We start from the raw sequence: 19,657 nt of genomic DNA on the forward strand, positions 1-19,657 counted from the left end.
GCCAGGGGGGCTGGGACAAACCACTTCACAATCCATCGCTCAAAGATCCATGGACTTGCTCTCATGCTTGGCCTGGCCCTGCAATGTGAGCTGCGCCAAGAAGTCTGCAGATGCTCACAAACCCCTGGTTGCCAAACCAGCAACCTTCCCGGTAGTAGTGGAGTCCAAGGAGCTGGGCCCAGGGAATCTGACAGATCCCCCTTCCTCAAATGGATTCTTTGTACATCTCCAGTGCCTGGTTGGGGAAGCTGGCTCAGGGAACTTTGGCTATTAGGCAGTATTGAAAGGTAATAAAATGAGTAAGTAATGTATTACTTATTGAGTAATAAATATCACCAAGATGTGGGAGACTGCTCTAGCGTGTCCCTCCCTAATTCCTGCATGCTCTTTTCTTTCCCAGACACAGAACTGCAACTGAGACGAGATGCAATCTTCTGCCAGGTTCTGGTGGCTGCCATCTGCACCTTCTCTGAACAGTTGTTGAGCGCTCTCAACTACAGATACAACAACAACGGAGAGTATGAAGAGAGCAGCAGGGAAGCCAGCAAGAAGTGGCTGGAGCAGATAGCAGCTACAGGAGTGTTGTTTAACTACCAGTCCTTGCTCTCCCCTAGCGTGGTAAGGGCAGACTGCAGTTTCCTGAAGCATAAACACAAAGCAAGCAACTGTATGGTTTCCTCTGTATTTATCCCTGCAACAGGTTATTCTGCCTGCCCTGGGTAGGGAAATTTGCATCGTCACATCCTTTACTTTCAATGTATTGACTGACATTAAGGGATCAGAGAACAAGGGACGCTCAAGCTTACCAAAAAGTTCACTTCAAAGCTTGGTTGACCTCACTCTCATTTTAGTTGTGACCTGTTTTTCTTTTCACTCAAATGGGGAATGTGCACATTTCAAACAGGAAAATTGCTGGTTTCTGAACCTAAATGTGATCCTCAAACATCCCTTTCCAGTCCTCTTCACACACAGGTGGCACCAGAACCCTACAACAAGGGTTTTAGTGCCTTAAGTAGCAGGTGGGACCAGTCGCCTCTGCCTCAGCCAATTGGTCTCAGCAATGGAGGGGAGTCGCAGAGGCAGACCATGGGTCCCTCCCACCTGGTCAAGGGACAGGAAGGCATTTCCAGAGAGCTTCAGCCACATTTTGCTTCCAAAAAATGGATTTGTCTTGACTCACATGTGTACTTCCAGTATGTAAGAAGACAGGGAATGGGCTTCTTTTGTGTTTGTTGACTGGTTACAGTTCCCTGATTAGTGAAGCAAGTTGCCTTGGTGAGCAGGGTGAAGTGAATCTTCAGCCATCCCTGAGGTTGTTGGGCTCCCAGTTCCCATCAGCCCTAGGCAGCATGGCCAGTAGACTGGGATGATGGGTTCATAGTCCCAAAGGCATCAGGATGGCCACAGATTCCTTAGCCTTGCATTGCCTTCAGCTGCTAAGTCAGACATGGCCAGGTGCCAAGGAGGAAGGCTGGGCAATTGCATTTTTAATAATGAAGAGGACATTTCCGCAAGAGCAAACCTGTGGTAGAGCCATTTTGCATGCAGAAGGTCCCAAACTAAATCCCAGACAACTCCTGCTAGGGCTGAAAAGATCCATGGGTGAGGCCACTCAGGCACCAACAGATCTGAGCCAATCCTCTCAACCCAGCAAATGGCAGCTTCTTATGTTTAAACTTTTCACAGCTCTGCATGACAAGCTACACTTGGTAAAATTCCTACTTCTGTGCAGTTCTTTGTCGTGGCCTCTGTGCATCACACATATGGGCGCTGCACCTGCGCAGTGCCTAGGCCAGAAGATTAGAAAGCTAATGGTTTTTGGCAGGAAAACTCCGCTCCCCTCCCCCTTCATGGTATAAATAGAGCGGAGTGTCCACCATTTTACTCAGTCTTTGCGACTGCCGTTTGCTGTGCCTCGTGACTGTTCATCTCTCACTATAGATCTGTGCCTCTTCGTTGTTTTTTGTCTAAACCCTTCTTCTCTTGCTCCAAGTTTGTTCTTCTTCCCGATTCTTTCCAATTCTTCTTAAAATTCTCTTCTCTCTCTAAAAAAAACACCAAAAATATTATCTTACCCGCTATACTGTCCTCTTTTCTTCATTTTCCGCGATGGCGCAGTGAGCAGCATTCCGCAAATGTATTGAATGTGGATCCAAAATGTCGCCGGCTGATCCACATGCTCTATGCCTCCTCTGCCTCGGCGAGGGGCATAGAACCGACAAATGCGGTCATTGCTTGGCGTTTACCAAGCAAGCGCAGAAAAACAGGGAGAATCGCCTCAGGAAGCTCCTATGGGATCAGGCATTAATGCAGTCTGACCAACTGCTACTGCGGCCTGGCTCCTCATCATCCGCGCCTCCTCAGCGCTCCTCCTCCACCATGAGCGCTCCGGCGAAGCGTCCTTCCTCGACCTCTGCTGATCCTCCGCAGTGTCCTTTGGATGAAGGCGCTGCTTCTATGGAGGCTCAGTTGCTGCCTTCTCCCCCGGCTAAGAAGCGGGAGAAGCGTAAACATACTGGTCTGGATAAACCTTCCACCCATAAGAAGTTGAGGAAGGAGAAGGTGGACAAGCCCGCTCGCAAGAGCAAGAAACCTGATCGCCCAAAACACCGGGGCTCAGGTTCATTGGGCTTCTCGGTACCGACGGCCGCCACGGTACCGACCCCCTCGGGACTGGCCCTGCAACTCGTTATGCAGGTGACTCCACCGGGATCCCCCATCCACCTCCAAACGTGCGGAGACGCGCCCAACCTCCCCTGAATTCTCCTCCTCCTCTAGCGACCGGCCGCGCTACATGAAAGACTCCAAGGACTCGGAGGTCAACTCCACATCCCCTGATGTGGCTGTCGCGTACCAAGGGCCTGCTTCATCCGATGAACCGCATGTCTCTTTCACAGAGCTCATGTCCGCCTTGTTCGATCGCTTGAAATTGAAGCTCATCAGCAGCCAGGCCCTTCCACAGATTGGTTTTATGATGTCGTTCAGGGAGAGCAGTCCTCATCCATAGCCCTGCCGCTTATAACCACACTCCGCCAGGCTATGGTCCAGTCCTGGGACCAACCGGCCCAACCACAAGCTACCTCCCACAGGTATGAGGCCATGTATAGAGTTCATGACAACTCCCTTCCTGCTCCGTCACCCAAAACCAAACTCTCTTGAGGTTGAATCCTCCCAGGGCAGGGAGTCCAGGGGACATACCGCTCCTCGGGACAAAGAAGGGAGGAAAATCGATATGCTTGCGCGCTGAGTCTATGCAGCCTCTGGGCTCGGCGTATGCATATCGAACTATGAAGCAACACTGGAACGTTACCAGTACTTTATCATGCAGAAGCTGGATAACGTCGCTTCCTCCCTTCCAGACCACCAAGCGGACCTCGCCAAGGTTTACATTAAAGAGGCGATGCAGGTGGTGGTGCAGCAATTGTCTACTGCTCGTCATCATGTAGACACCAATTCAAGGGCCCTCGTCAATGCCATCTCATTGCGCCGGCATGCATGGCTGTGCAACTGTAATTTCCCCAAAGAGATGAAGCGCGGAAATGCCATTTGATGGTACCGGTCTGTTCCATCAGAAGACCGACCGCAAATTAAAGGCGATTCATGAATCACGCCTAACTGCGCGCCGCATGGAGCTCCCACAAAAACATAAGTGGCAGTGGCCTCGGTCTTCCTACCGGAATCAACCATACTATTCCCGCCAGCAGAACTACCCTCGCCAGGAATACCAGCAACGGCAGCGTCGGAGACAGCTAATGCAACAGCGTTTTTCCCAAGGCCGTCGGCGCTTCGATACCGATAAGCGCCCACGTTGACGGCTTGGGCGAACCATTGTCTCTTTCCCAACACCACTTTCCCTTCTCCCTTTTGGGGACTGGCTCCAGGGCCGACTCCCCATTTGGGAGTCCATTACATCTGATAGGTGGGTGTTATCTATCATCCAGTTCGGATACAGGATAGAATTAGATGTTATCCCTCCTTCAAGCCCAATCTGCTTCACACTTCTTCATCGGTGCTACGCGACGAGGCCTCCCAGTTACTTCTCAAGGGAGCGATTCGACAATTGTCCTGCTTGGAAGGATTGCATGGATTCTATTCCAGATATTTTATGGTCCCGAAAAGGGACGGTGGTCTTCGTCCGATCCTGGACTTGCGAACTCTTAATAAGTACATCAAACTAAGGAAATTCCGGATGACCACTTTGCAGAATATCCTTCCGTTATTGAAAAGAGGATTGGTTCGCCTCACTGGACTTGAAGGATGCTTATTTTCATATTTCTATCCATCGTTCACACAGACGCTTTCTACGTTTTACTGTCGGGTCTGACCCGTTCGAGTTCAATGTCCTACCTTTTGGCCTGGCCACAGCCCCTCGAGTCTTTACGAAGTGTATGGTGCCGGTATGCACACACTTGAGGACATGGGGAGTACAAATATACCCATACTTAGACGGCTGGCTAATCGTCTTGCAATCCGAACAAGGTCTCCTGTCTGATATACAAGTGACCTGCGCTCTACTTGATGCTCTTGGTCTCTGCATTAACCGTGACAAATCGTCCCTTATTCCCACGCAGGTCATCGATTTCATTGGGGCACGACTCGACTCGACGCAGGAAAAAGCCTTCCTCCCACTGGAACATCAGAATGCCTTATGCAGCCATATTCATTGGATTCAACTACACGGAACGGTCCCAGCCTTATCCATTCAGAAACTACTGGGGCATATGGCTGCTACGATTGCCATTGTCCCATATGCCAGGCTGCGTATGCGGCCCATACAACTGTTTTTCAATGCTGCTTTTCAACTGCAACAAGATCCTGCCACCAAGCCGATTCGGATTCCGTCTGCAATCCTTCACGCTCTAACATAGTGGACTGTCTCAGACAACCTGTCGATCGGCGCTCCGTTTCGACCACCTCAGCCAACGACAACCCTGTACACCGACGCATCCCTCCTCGGATGGGGTGCGGCATGTTCGGGACTTCAGGTCCAAGGTACTTGGAACTGACGAGAAGCGAGGAAACACATCAACTTCCTCGAACTTCTGGTGATTTTCAATGCCCTCAAGGCTTTCGAGACTGTGCTATGCTGTCAAGTTGTCCAAATTGCATCAGACAACATAGCGGCAGTTTTCTACATCAACAAGCAGGGGGGCACAAAATCCCCATCCTTAGCATGCCTATCGATGGACATTTGGGACTTGTGCATACCAAGGAATATCATGCTTCTGGCAGTTCACCTGGCTGGAACTGACAACATCAAAGCAGATACACTAAGCAGACAGATGTCAACAACCCACGAATGGGAGTTGTACAAACAAATTTGCAAAAAACTCTTTCGCTTGTGGGGTTATCCGGACATGGACCTGTTCACCACCCGAGAGAAGAGCCTATGTGCCCTATACTGTTCCAGAGCAGGCGTCAGACCGGGATCGATGGGGGATGCTCTTATGATCCCTTGGAGCAACATGACTTTTTATGCGTTTCCTCCGATCCCACTTCTGACAAGAGTGGTGGCGAAAATAGCCCATGACAATGCCACAGGGATACTAGTGACTCCATGTGGCCGAGACAACCTTGGTTTGCCACTCTCTTGCTGTTGTCCAGAGGAACGTTCATTCATCTGCCAACTCTCTCGCATGTGTTAACGCAACAAGGAGAAGCAATCCGTCATCCGGATATACTCTCTCTGAGGCTGACAGCATGGCGGATCGCCTGATTCACGCCACTGAGTTGGTACCGGCGACACCTCATCCTGTGGATGACTTTACTCAACAGGCGGTGCATGTGGCCCCGACTTCGGATTCGACAGCAATTGCCACGGTATCGATGCCCACGGACCGGGAAATTCAGGAGATTCTCGAATCTGCATTGTGACCGTCCACTCGTCGTTCCTATGCAGCTAAATGGAAAAGATTCTCCTCTTTTGCAGAGTGCCATTCTTTTTCTCCTGGAACGGCTTCAGTCACCAATATCTTACAATTTCTCTTACAATTGCATCATGAGGGACTCAAACCATCATCTATCAAAGTTTATGCAGCCGCTATATCCCATTATCGTGGCACTATCCACAGCTTATCAGTCTTCTCTCAACCGCTGGTTCAGCGTTTCATTAGAGGACTACAAAATTTACATCCATCTATTCACCCTGCCATGCCAATGTGGAGTCTTTCTGTAGTGCTCCAAGCTCTTACCAAACCACCCTTCGAACCCTTGGCAACTGTGGATTTACGCCTGGTGTCATGGAAGACTGCTTTTCTCGTAGCAGTAACATCAGCACGGAGAGCTAGCGAAATTTGTGCTCTCCGCATAGATCCACCATTTCTGAATTTCCAAAAGGAAAAAGTTGTCCTCCGAATGGATTTCTCCTTTCTACCCAAGGTGGCCACACCATTCCACCTGAGTCAGGACATCATTCTGCCGGCGTTCTTTCCATCGCCGTCGACTCCGATAGAACGTGCTCTACACACGCTTGATGTTCGCCGTTGCTTGGCCTTTTATAAATCCCGCACTGAATCTTTCCGTACTACTAATAGACTTTTTGTTAAATACTCGGAGCGTGACAAGGGATCACCAATATCATCTCAGAGACTCTCTAACTGGATCGTCCAGACTACTGTCCTGGCTTATCAGCTATCAAAAATAGACTTACCTGTCTTTCCAAGAGGCCATTCTACACAAGCAGTAGCGATTTCGTCCGCGTTTGCCGCAGGGGTTTCGGTGCAAGATATCTGCAAAGCTGCGACTTGGGCTGGTCCATGTACTTTCGCCAAACACTACCGGCTTGATGTACGTGCCAGACAAGACTGCTCTTTCTGTAGAGCTGTTCTCTCATCCGTTCTTCGCTGACGACACCTCCTTCCTCCGACTGTGGTAAGCTTGCAAATCACCCATATGTGTGATGCACAGAGGCCACGACGAAAAAAAGCAGGTTGCTTACCTGTAACTGATGTTCTTCAAGTGGCCATCTGTGCATTCACACAACCCACCCGCTGGCCCCACTCGGTGTCGGTGAGTGGATATTGTTTTCTCGGTACCGTACTATAATTTGCATTGGTACCGCTGGGTTATGTCACTAGGTGGTTATTGTTCTCGGTACCGTACTATAATTTGCATTGGTACCGTTGGTATATGTCGCTGACTGGATATTGTTCTCAGTACCGTACGATAATTCACAGCGGTACCGTTGGGATGTAATTGTGCTTCTCATTACTTTTATTCTTAACCTCTAGAGGGCGAACGTGCGGTCTTCAAGACTGAGTAAAATGGCGGACACTTCACTCTATTTATACCACAAAGGGGGAGGGGAGCAGAGTTTTCCCGCCAAAAACCGTTAGCTTTCTAATCTTCCGGCCTAGGCACTGCGCAGGCGCAGCACCCATATGTGTGAATGCACAGATGGCCACTGAAGAACATCAGTTACAGGTAAGCAACCTGCTTTTATTAAATGCACAGGAGGTCTATCCTTCTTGGCTTCTGTTCAAAGAAGAAAAGGTGGACAGAGGGATAGCAATGTAAAGCTTGGGCTCTGTTTTGCAGGTTGCACTTACAGGTGAGTATTGGATCTGAAAAGGTTGGAGACCAGCACTGTAGAGAACATTATAGGAAAGGATGTGCAGAATGGCAAATTGGCAAATTTTGTGTGGCGGTCTGTCCTCTGCTGGTGAGAAGCTGTATCTTGCATTGCATCAGATGTCTGTGCACCATAGAAAGGTGCCAAGCACCCAGAAGGCATGGCTAGGCTATGAAGATGAAGCTAGTAGTGGAATCGAGAATTCAGTGGCATTTTGAAATTTTGGCTGATAGAATGGAGACAAAAATTTAGCCATCATTTTCTTTACACAGAGTTGTATACTTTCATGTTCGCTTGGATATTTTCCCCTCCAAAACACCATAATATGGGAAAGTGATTTTTTTAGCATTCATTTGATCTTTAGGCTTTTTAGGATCCATGAATTTTAAATAAGTGCATCTGGATGATATCACACATAGTTGTGAGAGAAACAAGACAATCCCATGGGTGCATAATGGTTTTTTTAAGTATATAAAGTGCTTGCCAAATTTCAGACTTGTCCAGGATATTGTTTTATGGATGAGGGCTGGACACAGATGCAGATCACAGGAAACATTATGTAATTGAGACATATAATGCCTGGTTTGGGGAAGGAATTCATTCTTCTTCCCACACCTAGGAAAGAAAAGGCTTTGTGTTTGACTCCTTTGTCTCTTTTCCTTTTTATCCGTCTCTCAGAAGGAGGAGAGAACCATGCTGGAGGATATTCAGGTCACCCTCTCGGAGCTCGACAGAGTTGCCTTTTATTTCAAGCAGCTGGACGAGTGCTTTGTAGCAAGTGAGTTAATCAGCCATTTGCTTTTACTTTGTGGCTAAATTTTCCTGCAGCTTTTTGCTTTTTCATACACTGCACTGAGCTGTCTGCTCTATATTCCAATGTCTGTCTACAGAGAAATAAATCTGCAAGTGTTGTATTTTTTTCCTCAGACCTGTCAGGAATAAGGTTCTTTTAAAAAAGAAATTTAATTTAACGGTTCGGTTTGTGTTATTTTATTTTTAGTGGTTTTAAAATGGGTTTATAATTGATTGTGGAGTGGGGAGGGGTATTCCATTTGACCCTGAAGCAGTGGTGATGGGGAGTCTCCCAAGGGCCTTCTGTCTTGTGGGTGTTTTAATGGCTACTAAGTGAGGTCATCAGGTGATGTGAAATTAAGCAGCAGCGTTATGCTGATGAATGTGGCTACATAATACGAAATGGAAGTTCCTGGAGCACCTCTGGGACGTGCCACTGGGCTTCCACTTTATTTGGGCAGCACTCCTGAAATGGACAACCGTCCAGATGCAGCAGTGGGTATGAAATTCTGTCTTGTCATATTGTCCTGTTACACTGTGAATCCCACCATCCTGGTGAAGGCTGAAGTGAATGAGCATGGGATTTGGTGGCAACTGAAGCAATTCTGGAATCCAGCCAGGACAGACTTGTAGATGCTGAATCGGGGACTGTGAGTCCAGGATCAAGAGCTGCTGATCCTGCAGCTACGTAAAACAAGTTTACCAAGCACCGGCACAGAGCAACTCGTCATTTTTGATAACTAGGACAGTGGACTCCATCTTGGAGCTCCAGCTTCTCAAGTACTGTACCTTTTTTAAGGGCTAATGTCTTTTCTTGTGCTCATGGGCTTCTTGTGGGTGGTGAGAACTTGAGGAGTGCTGGGGTTGGTTGGGGAATGCCACCCATGAGGCTCTGCTGGAAAGGTCTCTGCAACAGATGTTCTTTTGGTCTAATTCAGCAGGATTAATCTTACGCTGTTCGTTGTGTAATCTGTGTTACTTGACACATTTTAGGAGTTTCATTCATGAAACCGTGTCTTCTCAGCACTCCCGTTCCCCTAAAAACCCTGGAATGTCTGTATCTTTGTTTTTCCAGATACCCATGTCTTTTATCACATTGAAGGAAATCGACAAGTTTTGAAGGTCATCTTTTATCTGGACAGCTACTATTTTTCAAAACTGCCATCCCGGTTTCAGAATGGGGGAAGCCTGAAGCTGCATGCTGTGCTCTTTACAAAAGGTGCTGATGAAATCTTTCTTTGTTCCTTTTGTCCTTTTTTATGCCACGGACTATAATGTGATTTAGTTGGTTCCCTGTGTGATAAAGATACACAATCTGTCTTCTCTGTGCCCTGACATAATTATTAAATTAGAATACTGGTGAAGACCCAGGAAGTGGAAATTAAATTTTAAAAAGTTTAAGCCTAATTAAGGCAGGTAAGAGATCCCAATTAGAGAGCATTTTTCATAAAGCTAACAGGGTAAGGGTAAGCTTAAGGTCGGACATAGCAAGCTTTTGCTTTAAGATTATAGTGGATGATAGCAAACCTATTTCTTTAAATCTAGGTTTGCCACATATCATGTGCTAATTTTGGTGGGGAGGGGTGCTTTTAAGGGCAAAAAAGTGTACCTGTGGGGTGCGATAAACCCTCTGCACCCCCAGTCTCAGTTTGCTTTTTTTGTCAATCTAATCAAGCCTTCCCCAGCTTTATGCCTTTGGATCCCAGAGTGGCCAGTAAGTCCCGCATGACTTACACCATGCTTAGATCTAGCACTGAATTTGAGAAGTTGCTAGAAATGATGGGATTATGGCAGACTAGCTTGCTTAATTCCAGCTCTGACTAACTTGCTGTACAGCAGAAATAATAATCAGGTCTTTAAACCCCCAAAAGAGAACCTGATTCTCTCCTTAGCCATTTGCAGGTCCCGTCTGTTTATGGAGGATGAAGCCCGTGTGCAGCAGGATTGCACTGAATGTATCAAGTGCCGCCTCCTGGGGCTGGCACTAGGTTCACTCCTCAGCTATTTTCAGGGCTAGTCAGTTGGGAAGTGGGCAGGCAGGGCTGGTTCTGCGTTAGGCAGAGTGAAATGGGCGTCTCAAGTAGCACAGCCTGGATCCGTTCAAAGAAGCAGCCCATTGCGAGTTGTTTAATCAATCACCGCTCTGTTTTCATTGGCAGGGAGAGGTGCTCCTAAGTTGTGCTGCTTCATGCCAAAATAATTTGGGTGGCTTGGGTATGCAGCACCTCAAAAATTGCGTCTGCAGATTCCATTGGCAGCTTCACCTCAGACAGCAAAAAATCCAGGACCAGCGCTGCGGGGAGGGCATTGAGGAATCAGCTGGGGACGAGACCACAGGGGGCGTGGAAGTCAGCCAGTCAACCTATGTATAGAAAAGGGTTTGTGGATTATTTTGCATCAGCCTTCCCCAACCTGGTGCCGTCCAGCTGCGTTGGACTGCAGCTCCCTTAATCCCCAGCCAGCATGGCTCCTGTCAGTGGCAGTCAAGCACATCTGGAGAGCAACAGTAGGGAAGTCTGCTTTATGTATGAAGATGTTCTGTGTGCATGTATGTTACAGAATAGTATCTATGATCAAAAATTGTAATGGATGTATAAGCTTTTCCATTAAAATCTTCCCAGCCCTTGAAAATCTGGAAGGCCATTCCCAGCCTGGTGGTCCATCTCTGGAAGAACTGCAGCAGCAGATTAATTCCAGCTCACTTGGGAAGGTGCAGCAGTACTATCGCAAGCTCAGGTATCGTGACATTAGGAGAACGTTGGCATTCAAATAATTCCTTTTGAGAAATGTCAGTAGATGGCATGGCACTGCAAGTGAAGTCACCGCAGTGGTCCTGCCGCAGTGGCTAGCCAGTCTGAAGCTAACAAATCAAGACTACTTGTTTGATTTTGAATCCATTCATTCAGATCACTTTCTTCAAGTGTCATTAGGGCATCTAATGAAAGAAATTTTAAAAGGTGTATCACAAAGCGGGGCAGAGGCAGAGAGAAGTAAGTTACTGGGGATAGGCTGGAAATGTCCTAGAAACTTCATGACTCAAACCTACAAGAACCGCATATCACAATGTGAAAGGAAACTATACAATCCTTCCTCATGTGAGAGGACAGTCTGCACTTTTGTAAACAGACGCATTGATCTGTTTTCAAGAATGGACTGTATGAATTCATTCTCCCTATTCTTCCTTTGTATTTTCCCTTTGTGTATGTGGTGTCAGCATTCATATTCTGATGTCCAAACCAGGAAACTGTTGCTTGCAAACCAGGATCTGGTTTTTGTTTATAAGCAGCATCTAAATGAATTTACTACTGTGGACTTTGCAAAAAAAAAAAAAAAAAAAAACCACAGGAAAATATCAAAGGAAAGAAAGAAAATATCAAAGCCAAAGTGTGAGGAAAGCAGGAAAGGAAGGGTGAAGAGGAAGACTATGGACATCATTTATATTTGAGCCAATAAACTGTAGTTTATCAGCCCAAAATTGTAGTGTGTGAACTGGGTCATAGTGATAGGAGAATCTGAGAGCAGCCATGAGGATGAGAAGCCTAAACCATTTTTAGTGGAAGTAAATGCCAGCCCTGAGGCTACAGTATCTATTTATTTTTTATTTTATTTATTTAGAGTTTTTGTATGCCGTCCCATCGCTTATAGCCTTGGGACAGTATTTGATGTGACCCTCTGATTATTAGTTTGCCACCCCCCTTCAGAAGAAACTTTGAAACTAAATGATCACAAATGATTGCAGATTATTTATTGCTTGATTTCAGAACCTTTTACCTTGAGAGATCCAACTTGCCTACAGATTCTAATACTACAGCTGTGAAAATTGATCAGGTACAGAACTCTTCTTTTTGCTCAGATACACATGTCCTTAGCAAAGCAAAAAGTAGCATAGGGTGTTGCTTCAGCTCTTACAGTGAAAACTGGTGTCAGGACTGCGGTAGTTGCAGAAGGAAAATATCATTGTCTTCCTAATTTCCATATTATTCCAAAATTGTGGCTTACAACTGATTCATAAAAACAATACAATAAAATCTTACAAAATTCAACCATCCTAAACAGAAACATTAAAAAAAACTTTTTAAAAACATGCAATAAAGAATAGCCCTCCAAAAAGCATCTGAGATGTGTAATCTCCAAAGGCCTTGAATACTCCAGGGTATCCTTAAAAGCCTTGGCATAAAGGGCCAATTTAATCAGGTGCCAAAAAGATGACAAGGTTGGTGTCAGGCAACTCAGTCCATCACGGAGAAAGCATCCCCCCTTGTTGCTGCCCTCCAAACCTCCTTTGGAGTTGGCACTCAGAGGAAAGCCCTGATGTTGACCAAAGTGTCCAGGTAGATTGTGGCCATCAAGAATTGTGGTCCCACACTGTGTAAGGCTTTATAGGTTAAAAGCAGGACCTTGAGCTGGGCTTGGCAGCAAACAAGCAGCTAGTGCAAGCAGGCCAGAACTGGTCCTTTATGTCAAGACCTAAAGATCCCAGTTGTTGATCGGGCTGCCACATTCTGCACAAGCAGGTTGTGCTTTAATGAACTTTGTTGACATAAAGCTCGATCCGGGTTCAAGTTCCCGCTCGGCAGTGGAGCCAACTGGGAGACTCTGGGCCAGTCACAGACTCTCAGCCCAACCCACCTCACAGGGGTGTTGTTGTGGGGATAAGATGGAGGAGGAGAATGATGTAAGCTGCCTTGAGCCCTTTGTAGGAAAAAGGCAGGATATAAATCGGGGGGAAAAAAAGGATCAGACTGGCTGCAATTATGTATTACGTTTCTATACCATCCAATAGATGAAGCTCTTTGGTTCCCAACAGATATTTGGGGGAAAATAATAGGTTTTCCTCCAAATGTACAATATTTTGGGGGTAACCTAAGGTACAGGAAAGGATTCAAACCACTTTTGCATTCTTTCTATGCTTTTGCAGCTTATTCGTCCCATCAATGCAATGGATGAGCTTTGCAGATTAATGAAATCTTTTGTCAGCACAAAAGGCAGCCAGCCCGGATATTCCAGCAGTTACGTAGCCGGGGCTGGATTGCTGCCTATATCCTCCGAACTTTGTTATCGCCTTGGAGCCTGCCAGATTGTAATGTGTGGCACTGGAATGCAAAGGTGAGTGCTTTCAAAATGAATGTTCTGTTCCATTGGGTTACGCTGCATTTAAGAAGCAATCTGATGGAAATTAAACAGAAGAAAATGGTCTACAGCATTCTCCAGCCAGCACAGCTGTCTAAATTTTTCCAGGATTGCATCCTTAAGAGAAATGACTAAGCCTGATGGTAAACCAGTGTCTAGGCTGCATTGCTGAAGGCAGGGACTTCCAAGATAGAATATTTTTCTGTGCCAGAAAAAAAAACAGCCCTTCTTCTTGATACCTGAAACCTAGAAAGCTGCTAAATATAAGGTCAAGCTATCCCAATGTTGTTGACACTGACTGACGGTTGCTCTCCAAGGTTTCAGTAGCAATTTTTCCACCCCTACCTGGATATTCTGGACATCAAAACTGGGACCTCTTCCACTGAGGTGCAGCCTCTCCCCATCTCTTGTTGAGAGGATTTTAAAAATTATTTTTCATGGAGCAGCATTCAGTCATGCAGTCTGGGAGTGGCAAAGTCCAATATTGGGAGTCGTAGCCTTTTTTCTATCTAAAATTACTTAGGATTGCAACTTGAGTGAATATAGGACTGAAGCCTGACAGTGCAGTCTACATATGCATCCTTTGGGAAGTAAGCTCTATGGAATTCAGTAGGACTTACTCCTATATAAGTACAGCCTGAGTTAATTTATGTGCATATCTGTTCATATACCTTCACAATATGGGACAGGATTTAAGGGATGGTCTGACAGCACATGAGGCAGTTACTGTGCTGAAGCTAAGTGGCTCTAAGCTTGGTCTGCCAGGGATTGGAAGCAAGACCACCCAGGAGCCCCATGCAACCACCCCGAGTATCGACACTGGAGGGGAGGTGCCGGAATAATGGAATAAAGAAATACACATTCGGCTGCTGAATGCAACATTCTTTATGCTCTGTCCTTAGGAGTACCCTCAGTGTATCTTTGGAGCAAGCAGCTATATTAGCTCGAAGTCACGGACTCTTGCCCAAGTGTATCATGCAGGCAACAGACATAATGAGAAAACAGGTGAGTGTTAATTAAGGGTTCAGTAAGTAATGTTAGGAGCTGCATTCATTTATACTCCCACTGAGGAATGAAACACAGGATGTGCTCTAGCCCTAAGATTTGTATACACACAGCACTGGTAACAATTTAATGGAGACCAAAAGTAATTGAACTGTACTGCAAGCATTCTGAACCTGCAGCGTATGTGGTTAAAGGTGGAATGGTGTTTGAATATGTGGTCCATGCAGTAGCTCCATGCATGCCGTCCTGGTTCTCATTTACTTCCCATTACTTTGGGATAGTCTCACAGGATTGGACATTAACAGCTGCAAAGTTCTCTGGGAATTCTTGCATCCTGAATAAGCACAGAAGATTAAGGGGTCATTTCAGGGCTTTCCAAAGTCACTTGGAGAATCAAAATCATATATTTCTCTTTCAATGTTTTATCCATGGCAGCTTCTGTGTTTCACTAATACTGCCAATGCCATCTGCTTTTTTAGGGACCAAGGGTTGAAATCTCCGCAAAAAATCTGAAAGTGATGGATCAGATGCCACAGTCTGCACCCCGGTAGGTGATTGTGTACAGCTGGGAATGCCATCTGCACATGCATCTGCAAACACCAGTGCACACGCACAAACTCACGCACAACTGTATGCTACACTCAACTCTCAGTGTGGGTGTTTTCTTAAAAGCTGTTCTTTAAGCCATCTGTCACTTCCCACTCACCCTTCTGAGGTTGTTGTGTTTTGCGTAAAATAAATCAGTGATGGTTGTCTCAGGGCTGACAGAACCTTGTCAGGTGTTGGAAGACAGCTGAGATGCAAGGAAACCTAAACTGACTTTGGATAAGTAGAGATAATTCTTGAGCAACCTTCCAAAATTTGCACTCCAGATGTGTTGGAGTATAACTTGCAACCTTCCCAACCAGCATGGCTAATGGTTATGAATACTGGGAATTATGGGAGTAATTATGGGAGTACTGGGAGCCTAACCCACCTGGAGGTTACTAGGCTGGAGAGGACTGGCCTACAAGAAGCATTTGAACTAGCTAGTAATTGAAATTATTTGTATCACAATGAGTTTTAAAGATTAAAGAGCATGTGGATTTTCATAGTTTTAAGAGGCAAAGTGAGATGACCCTAAACTATTCATTGTCAGACCAGTGAAGGGAGGGCTAGCCAAAACTGTTCCTTCATAATACTAATTTTTATGCCAAACCTTTACAGAATCTACAAGCTTTGTCAACCACCTGTGGATGGAGATTTATAAAAAAAAATGAAACGCTGTTGTCCTGCAATCACAGAGGCATTCAGCAAAGAGTGGTGCTCCTTGCACACCGATCCTGTTAAGCCAATGGTGCTGAATCCCGAGAGGAAGCAAATGGGCTCTTGCGTTACTAGACAGAACAGACCAGTGCACTAAGAAATGGCTTTTCCACTCACCTCTTACTGAATCATGTTGGCAAGCATGGATACTGCTTCTGGGCTTGCTGCAGGAGTTCTCAGAAAGTTTGCATGGAGGAGTTCCCTTCTGCCCGATGCCAAGAATGATACGACAGAAAGAAACGGCAGTGTAAGGAACTGATTGTGCTTTGACTGGACGTTGTGAACTTTGCGTTATGGGTGGGCAAAGCAAATTCCAGATGAAGCACAGCTACCTGACATGGTGTTTTGGATTTTCATCCAATTTCCTGCACAGCGTTGGCCAGTGATCAAGAGTTAGAGCCTCACAAACACTCTTTTTAAAATACATATGTATATGTGTGTGTATATATATATATATCCACTTGCACTTTGAAATTGTGAATGGCACACATCTCTGGTTTGCTCAAAGGATTTCTTCCAGAGTCATTTTCCTCTTCTGCCCAATATAAACCAAACTGCTCTGCAGAGAGTGTACATTCCATAAGACTTTCTACAAAAATATACTTTTAACTTTTACTGTAAAGTTCAGGGTTTACAATTAACACTTTTTACTAATGGCCCACTATGTATTCTGGAAATACAGTAATATTTTACAAGAAAGTTTAGCAATGAAGGGTTTTTTAAAGATAAGACATTATGAAGAGGGAAGTAAAACACAGCCCTGTGTACCAATAATTTAAATTGATTAGGTTTAAACAAAACAAGGAGAGAACTATACTTATTTATGTAAATGGGCTATCTGTTTTGGAACCTATTATTATATAGACAAGATTTAAATTAAAAAAGTTTCAAATGGGGCCAATATACTGGCAGAGACATAGTAGTTCTCAATTCACTGAAAATATTATTACTTTATTTAAATCCTTGCAGTATTTAAGTAGCCTTTAATTCGTGTTTGTTCATTTAAAAATAGATTACAATAGATTGTAAATTAAAATCAAAACATGGTTGTGTAATTAATGTATTTTCCCTGTTTTAAAAAAAAATTCTGTTTGAACAGTATTATCATTAGCATGGTAATTTGTTTCCAAATTACTTGCTGCAATGTAATGAAAAAAATATCAACATTCTCAGGCTAGGAATAACATTATTTTGGAGTGAGTGCCTTAAATGACTTATCTGTGTTAGTCAAGATACAAAAACTGAAGGAGCATACAAACAAAACTAATGTTCTTCTATATCATAATAGACTAAAACCAGTGTCTCCTGTGAACTACTCATGGTTGGAAATGTGGCAAATTTTAGCTCATGGAAGAGGAATATTTTTATTTTGGTTTCAAATAGGGCATTTAATAAACTCCAGTGTTTCCTAACAATCAGTCCTTCATCTCTTGTGTTATGTTTCAGAAAGGTTCTTCGCCCTCTCTGGCTAAAGAAGCCATTTTTGTTATTCCTTGACTTGTGAATAATACAGACGGATGGGTAGGGTAGCAGAATTTAACTGACACCTGAGCTTATTTGAGACACTGGCTTAAGTTTAATACTTTCAAGTAGGTAGGGCTGGCATACAGTAAAAGGCCAGCAGATGGCAGCATTGTGCTTGCTAGTGGAAGTTTCTGCAGAAAGAACCATTACAAATTCAGATTCGATTCATCATTGTCTTTCTGGAACTACCCAGTGGGGCCCAGATCAGAACTGGAATTTTTCCTCTGCAAGCAGATGTACCCATCCTGCTACTCACAACTGTTTTAAACTGCTGCAGTTTAAAAGTAGGGGTATCACCATGTGATGTTCAGATGCTGGAAAATTTAAAACAGCTTGGCCAGCAGGTAAACCAAATTTTATAAACAGAGTTTTGAGGGTGGCTGTCTGAGTGGGACTGGAAAAATAGCTCAGTCAGATATGTATATCAGCCCTTGGCGTGACCTATTATCAGTTAGTCTGCCTCAATTATTTCCATTTCGTGTAAATACCTGTGAAGACTAATTCATATGACCAGTTTCAGTGTCTTGTTTTCAGCCCATGGAAATTTTAGGGGTCACCAACACAGCTTATCAGTAGGGATGGGTGACCACAACAGAGGCAGAGGTGCAAGGCAGTGTGCAGTGCACACGCTCCATCCCATTTTCATTAGCATGCTGAGGACGGGTTGAAACAGGACAGATGCCACCTTGTTTCATTTTAAGCTGTGTGTAATGAGTACTGTCAAAGCTTTGGAAGCATGCCCTGTACAATGGTAGGAGGGAAATCGTTAGGCCAAACGTAAAAGTACCGTGACACATTGCCCTCCAGGTATTCAAGTGCACATGTGGAGAGGGAAGCAGGACTGCATCGCTGGTGGGTCCTGCAAGGTGGAACCCAAGTGTGCAGAATGGGACTGATGTAGCACCGCATGGGAGGCAGGGCCACTGGATACCTCAGTGTGTAGAGAACAAAGTGCACAGCAGCTAATGCAGCTCCAGTAGAAACCAGTACTGTCACCATAATGCCTCTGGACTGCTGCAGCATCCTTTCCCTCAAAGTGTACCTAGGTTTGCTCTGGTATTAATATCCAGGCAAGGGTGTCCCACAATCTTGACTTTGTGCACCCACTGGACACTTTTCTCTGGGCTCTACTTCTTGCCTCTCTCCCGCTGCATTCAGTATCTGCAGGACTGTAACTGAAATGGCTCCGATCACAGCACTAAAAACTTCTCAAAACCTCGGAGTGCTCAAACAGCTTGGTTTTCAGTTGCCACCAGGCAGAGGGCCCAGCGCTTACAGCTAGAAGACCCTGCACACCGAGATCATCTTTCTTTTCTCCTTGTTTGGGCTTTTGGCAATAAGAACAAAGACAGAATAAGTGATGGGAAAGCACAGGATGGTTATATCAGGAAGATGGTTATATCAGGTGATCGTGGGATAAAAACCTTGTCCAGAAGCACCTTCAATTTCTCTCTCTCTCTCTCTCTCTCTCTCTCTCTCTCTCTCTCTCTCTCTCTCTCTCTGTGTGTGTGTGTGTGTGTGTGTGTGTGTCTGCCTCAGAAAAGAGCAATTACTTTTCTTTGGAAGAACCTTGATGGTGTTTCTGTAAACTTTAAAGTAGCATTGCCAATTGAAGGAACTTACTTACAGAGCTGGTATTTTTATAGCAGTGTAAAAGTGGCATTTTTCAGATGTACTGTATGTATATAAAAAGTACAAAGTCATTGTGAAGTCAATTCCTGTAGTGTTCTTTTATTTTTCCTAGCTGTACTGCTAATGGAATGGATTCTGAGTTAGTTTGTATATGAGTCCTATGATAAGATAAACGAATTAATACATTTACTGATGTCTAACCGATTGCATTCCACTGTGAATCCATGTAGTTATTTATTTATGCATACTTATAAACCATTTATATCTAAAGCAGGGGTCTCAAACTCGCAGCCTGCAGGCCAATTGCTGGGATGGGTGGGGCACGGGGGAGGGGCCCTGCGACCTTCAAAGCGCTGGCGGAGCCTGGGCCGGCCACGGGATGAGCGGCCCACCACCACCGTGGTGCTGGAATACTTGATGCGGCCCAGCCTCACCCAGACTCTACTTCCAGCGGCCCCCAGGTAAGTTGAGTTTGAGACCTCTGATCTAAAGATTCCAGAGTGTCATACACAATTCCCAGAAACATAAAAATGTTGACCCTTTTGGTACACCACAGTAGCTACATGGCATAAAAGGATAAAAAAGCTTCAAAATAGCCTCTCTAGATGCCATCTGTTTTTTAAAAACTTACTTTGGTCTTACAGTTTTGGATGGCAATGGGTATTGCATGTTGCCTACCCTTGGCACTGAATCTGCCAC

The 19,657-nt window shown here is 45.1% G+C and overlaps 1 protein-coding gene across 1 annotated transcript in view; it reads left to right on the forward strand.

Moving 5' to 3' along the window:
* Positions 1-19,158, forward strand: part of PREX1 (phosphatidylinositol-3,4,5-trisphosphate dependent Rac exchange factor 1) — a 263,982-nt gene extending 244,824 nt beyond the window's left edge. Inside the window, exons 32-40 of the mRNA XM_044440400.1 lie at positions 401-618; positions 8,249-8,348; positions 9,438-9,581; positions 10,984-11,098; positions 12,124-12,190; positions 13,281-13,468; positions 14,395-14,497; positions 14,977-15,044; positions 15,704-19,158. Of these exons, the coding sequence (XP_044296335.1) occupies positions 401-618; positions 8,249-8,348; positions 9,438-9,581; positions 10,984-11,098; positions 12,124-12,190; positions 13,281-13,468; positions 14,395-14,497; positions 14,977-15,044; positions 15,704-15,746 (1,046 nt within the window). The 3' untranslated portion in view covers positions 15,747-19,158. The remainder of the gene's footprint in view (positions 1-400; positions 619-8,248; positions 8,349-9,437; positions 9,582-10,983; positions 11,099-12,123; positions 12,191-13,280; positions 13,469-14,394; positions 14,498-14,976; positions 15,045-15,703) is intronic.
* The last annotated feature ends 499 nt before the right edge of the window (positions 19,159-19,657 follow it).

The sequence above is a fragment of the Varanus komodoensis genome, unplaced genomic scaffold (assembly GCF_004798865.1).
Source record: "Varanus komodoensis strain SLA01 unplaced genomic scaffold, ASM479886v1 scaffold37, whole genome shotgun sequence".
Taxonomy (NCBI): Eukaryota; Metazoa; Chordata; class Lepidosauria; order Squamata; family Varanidae; genus Varanus; species Varanus komodoensis.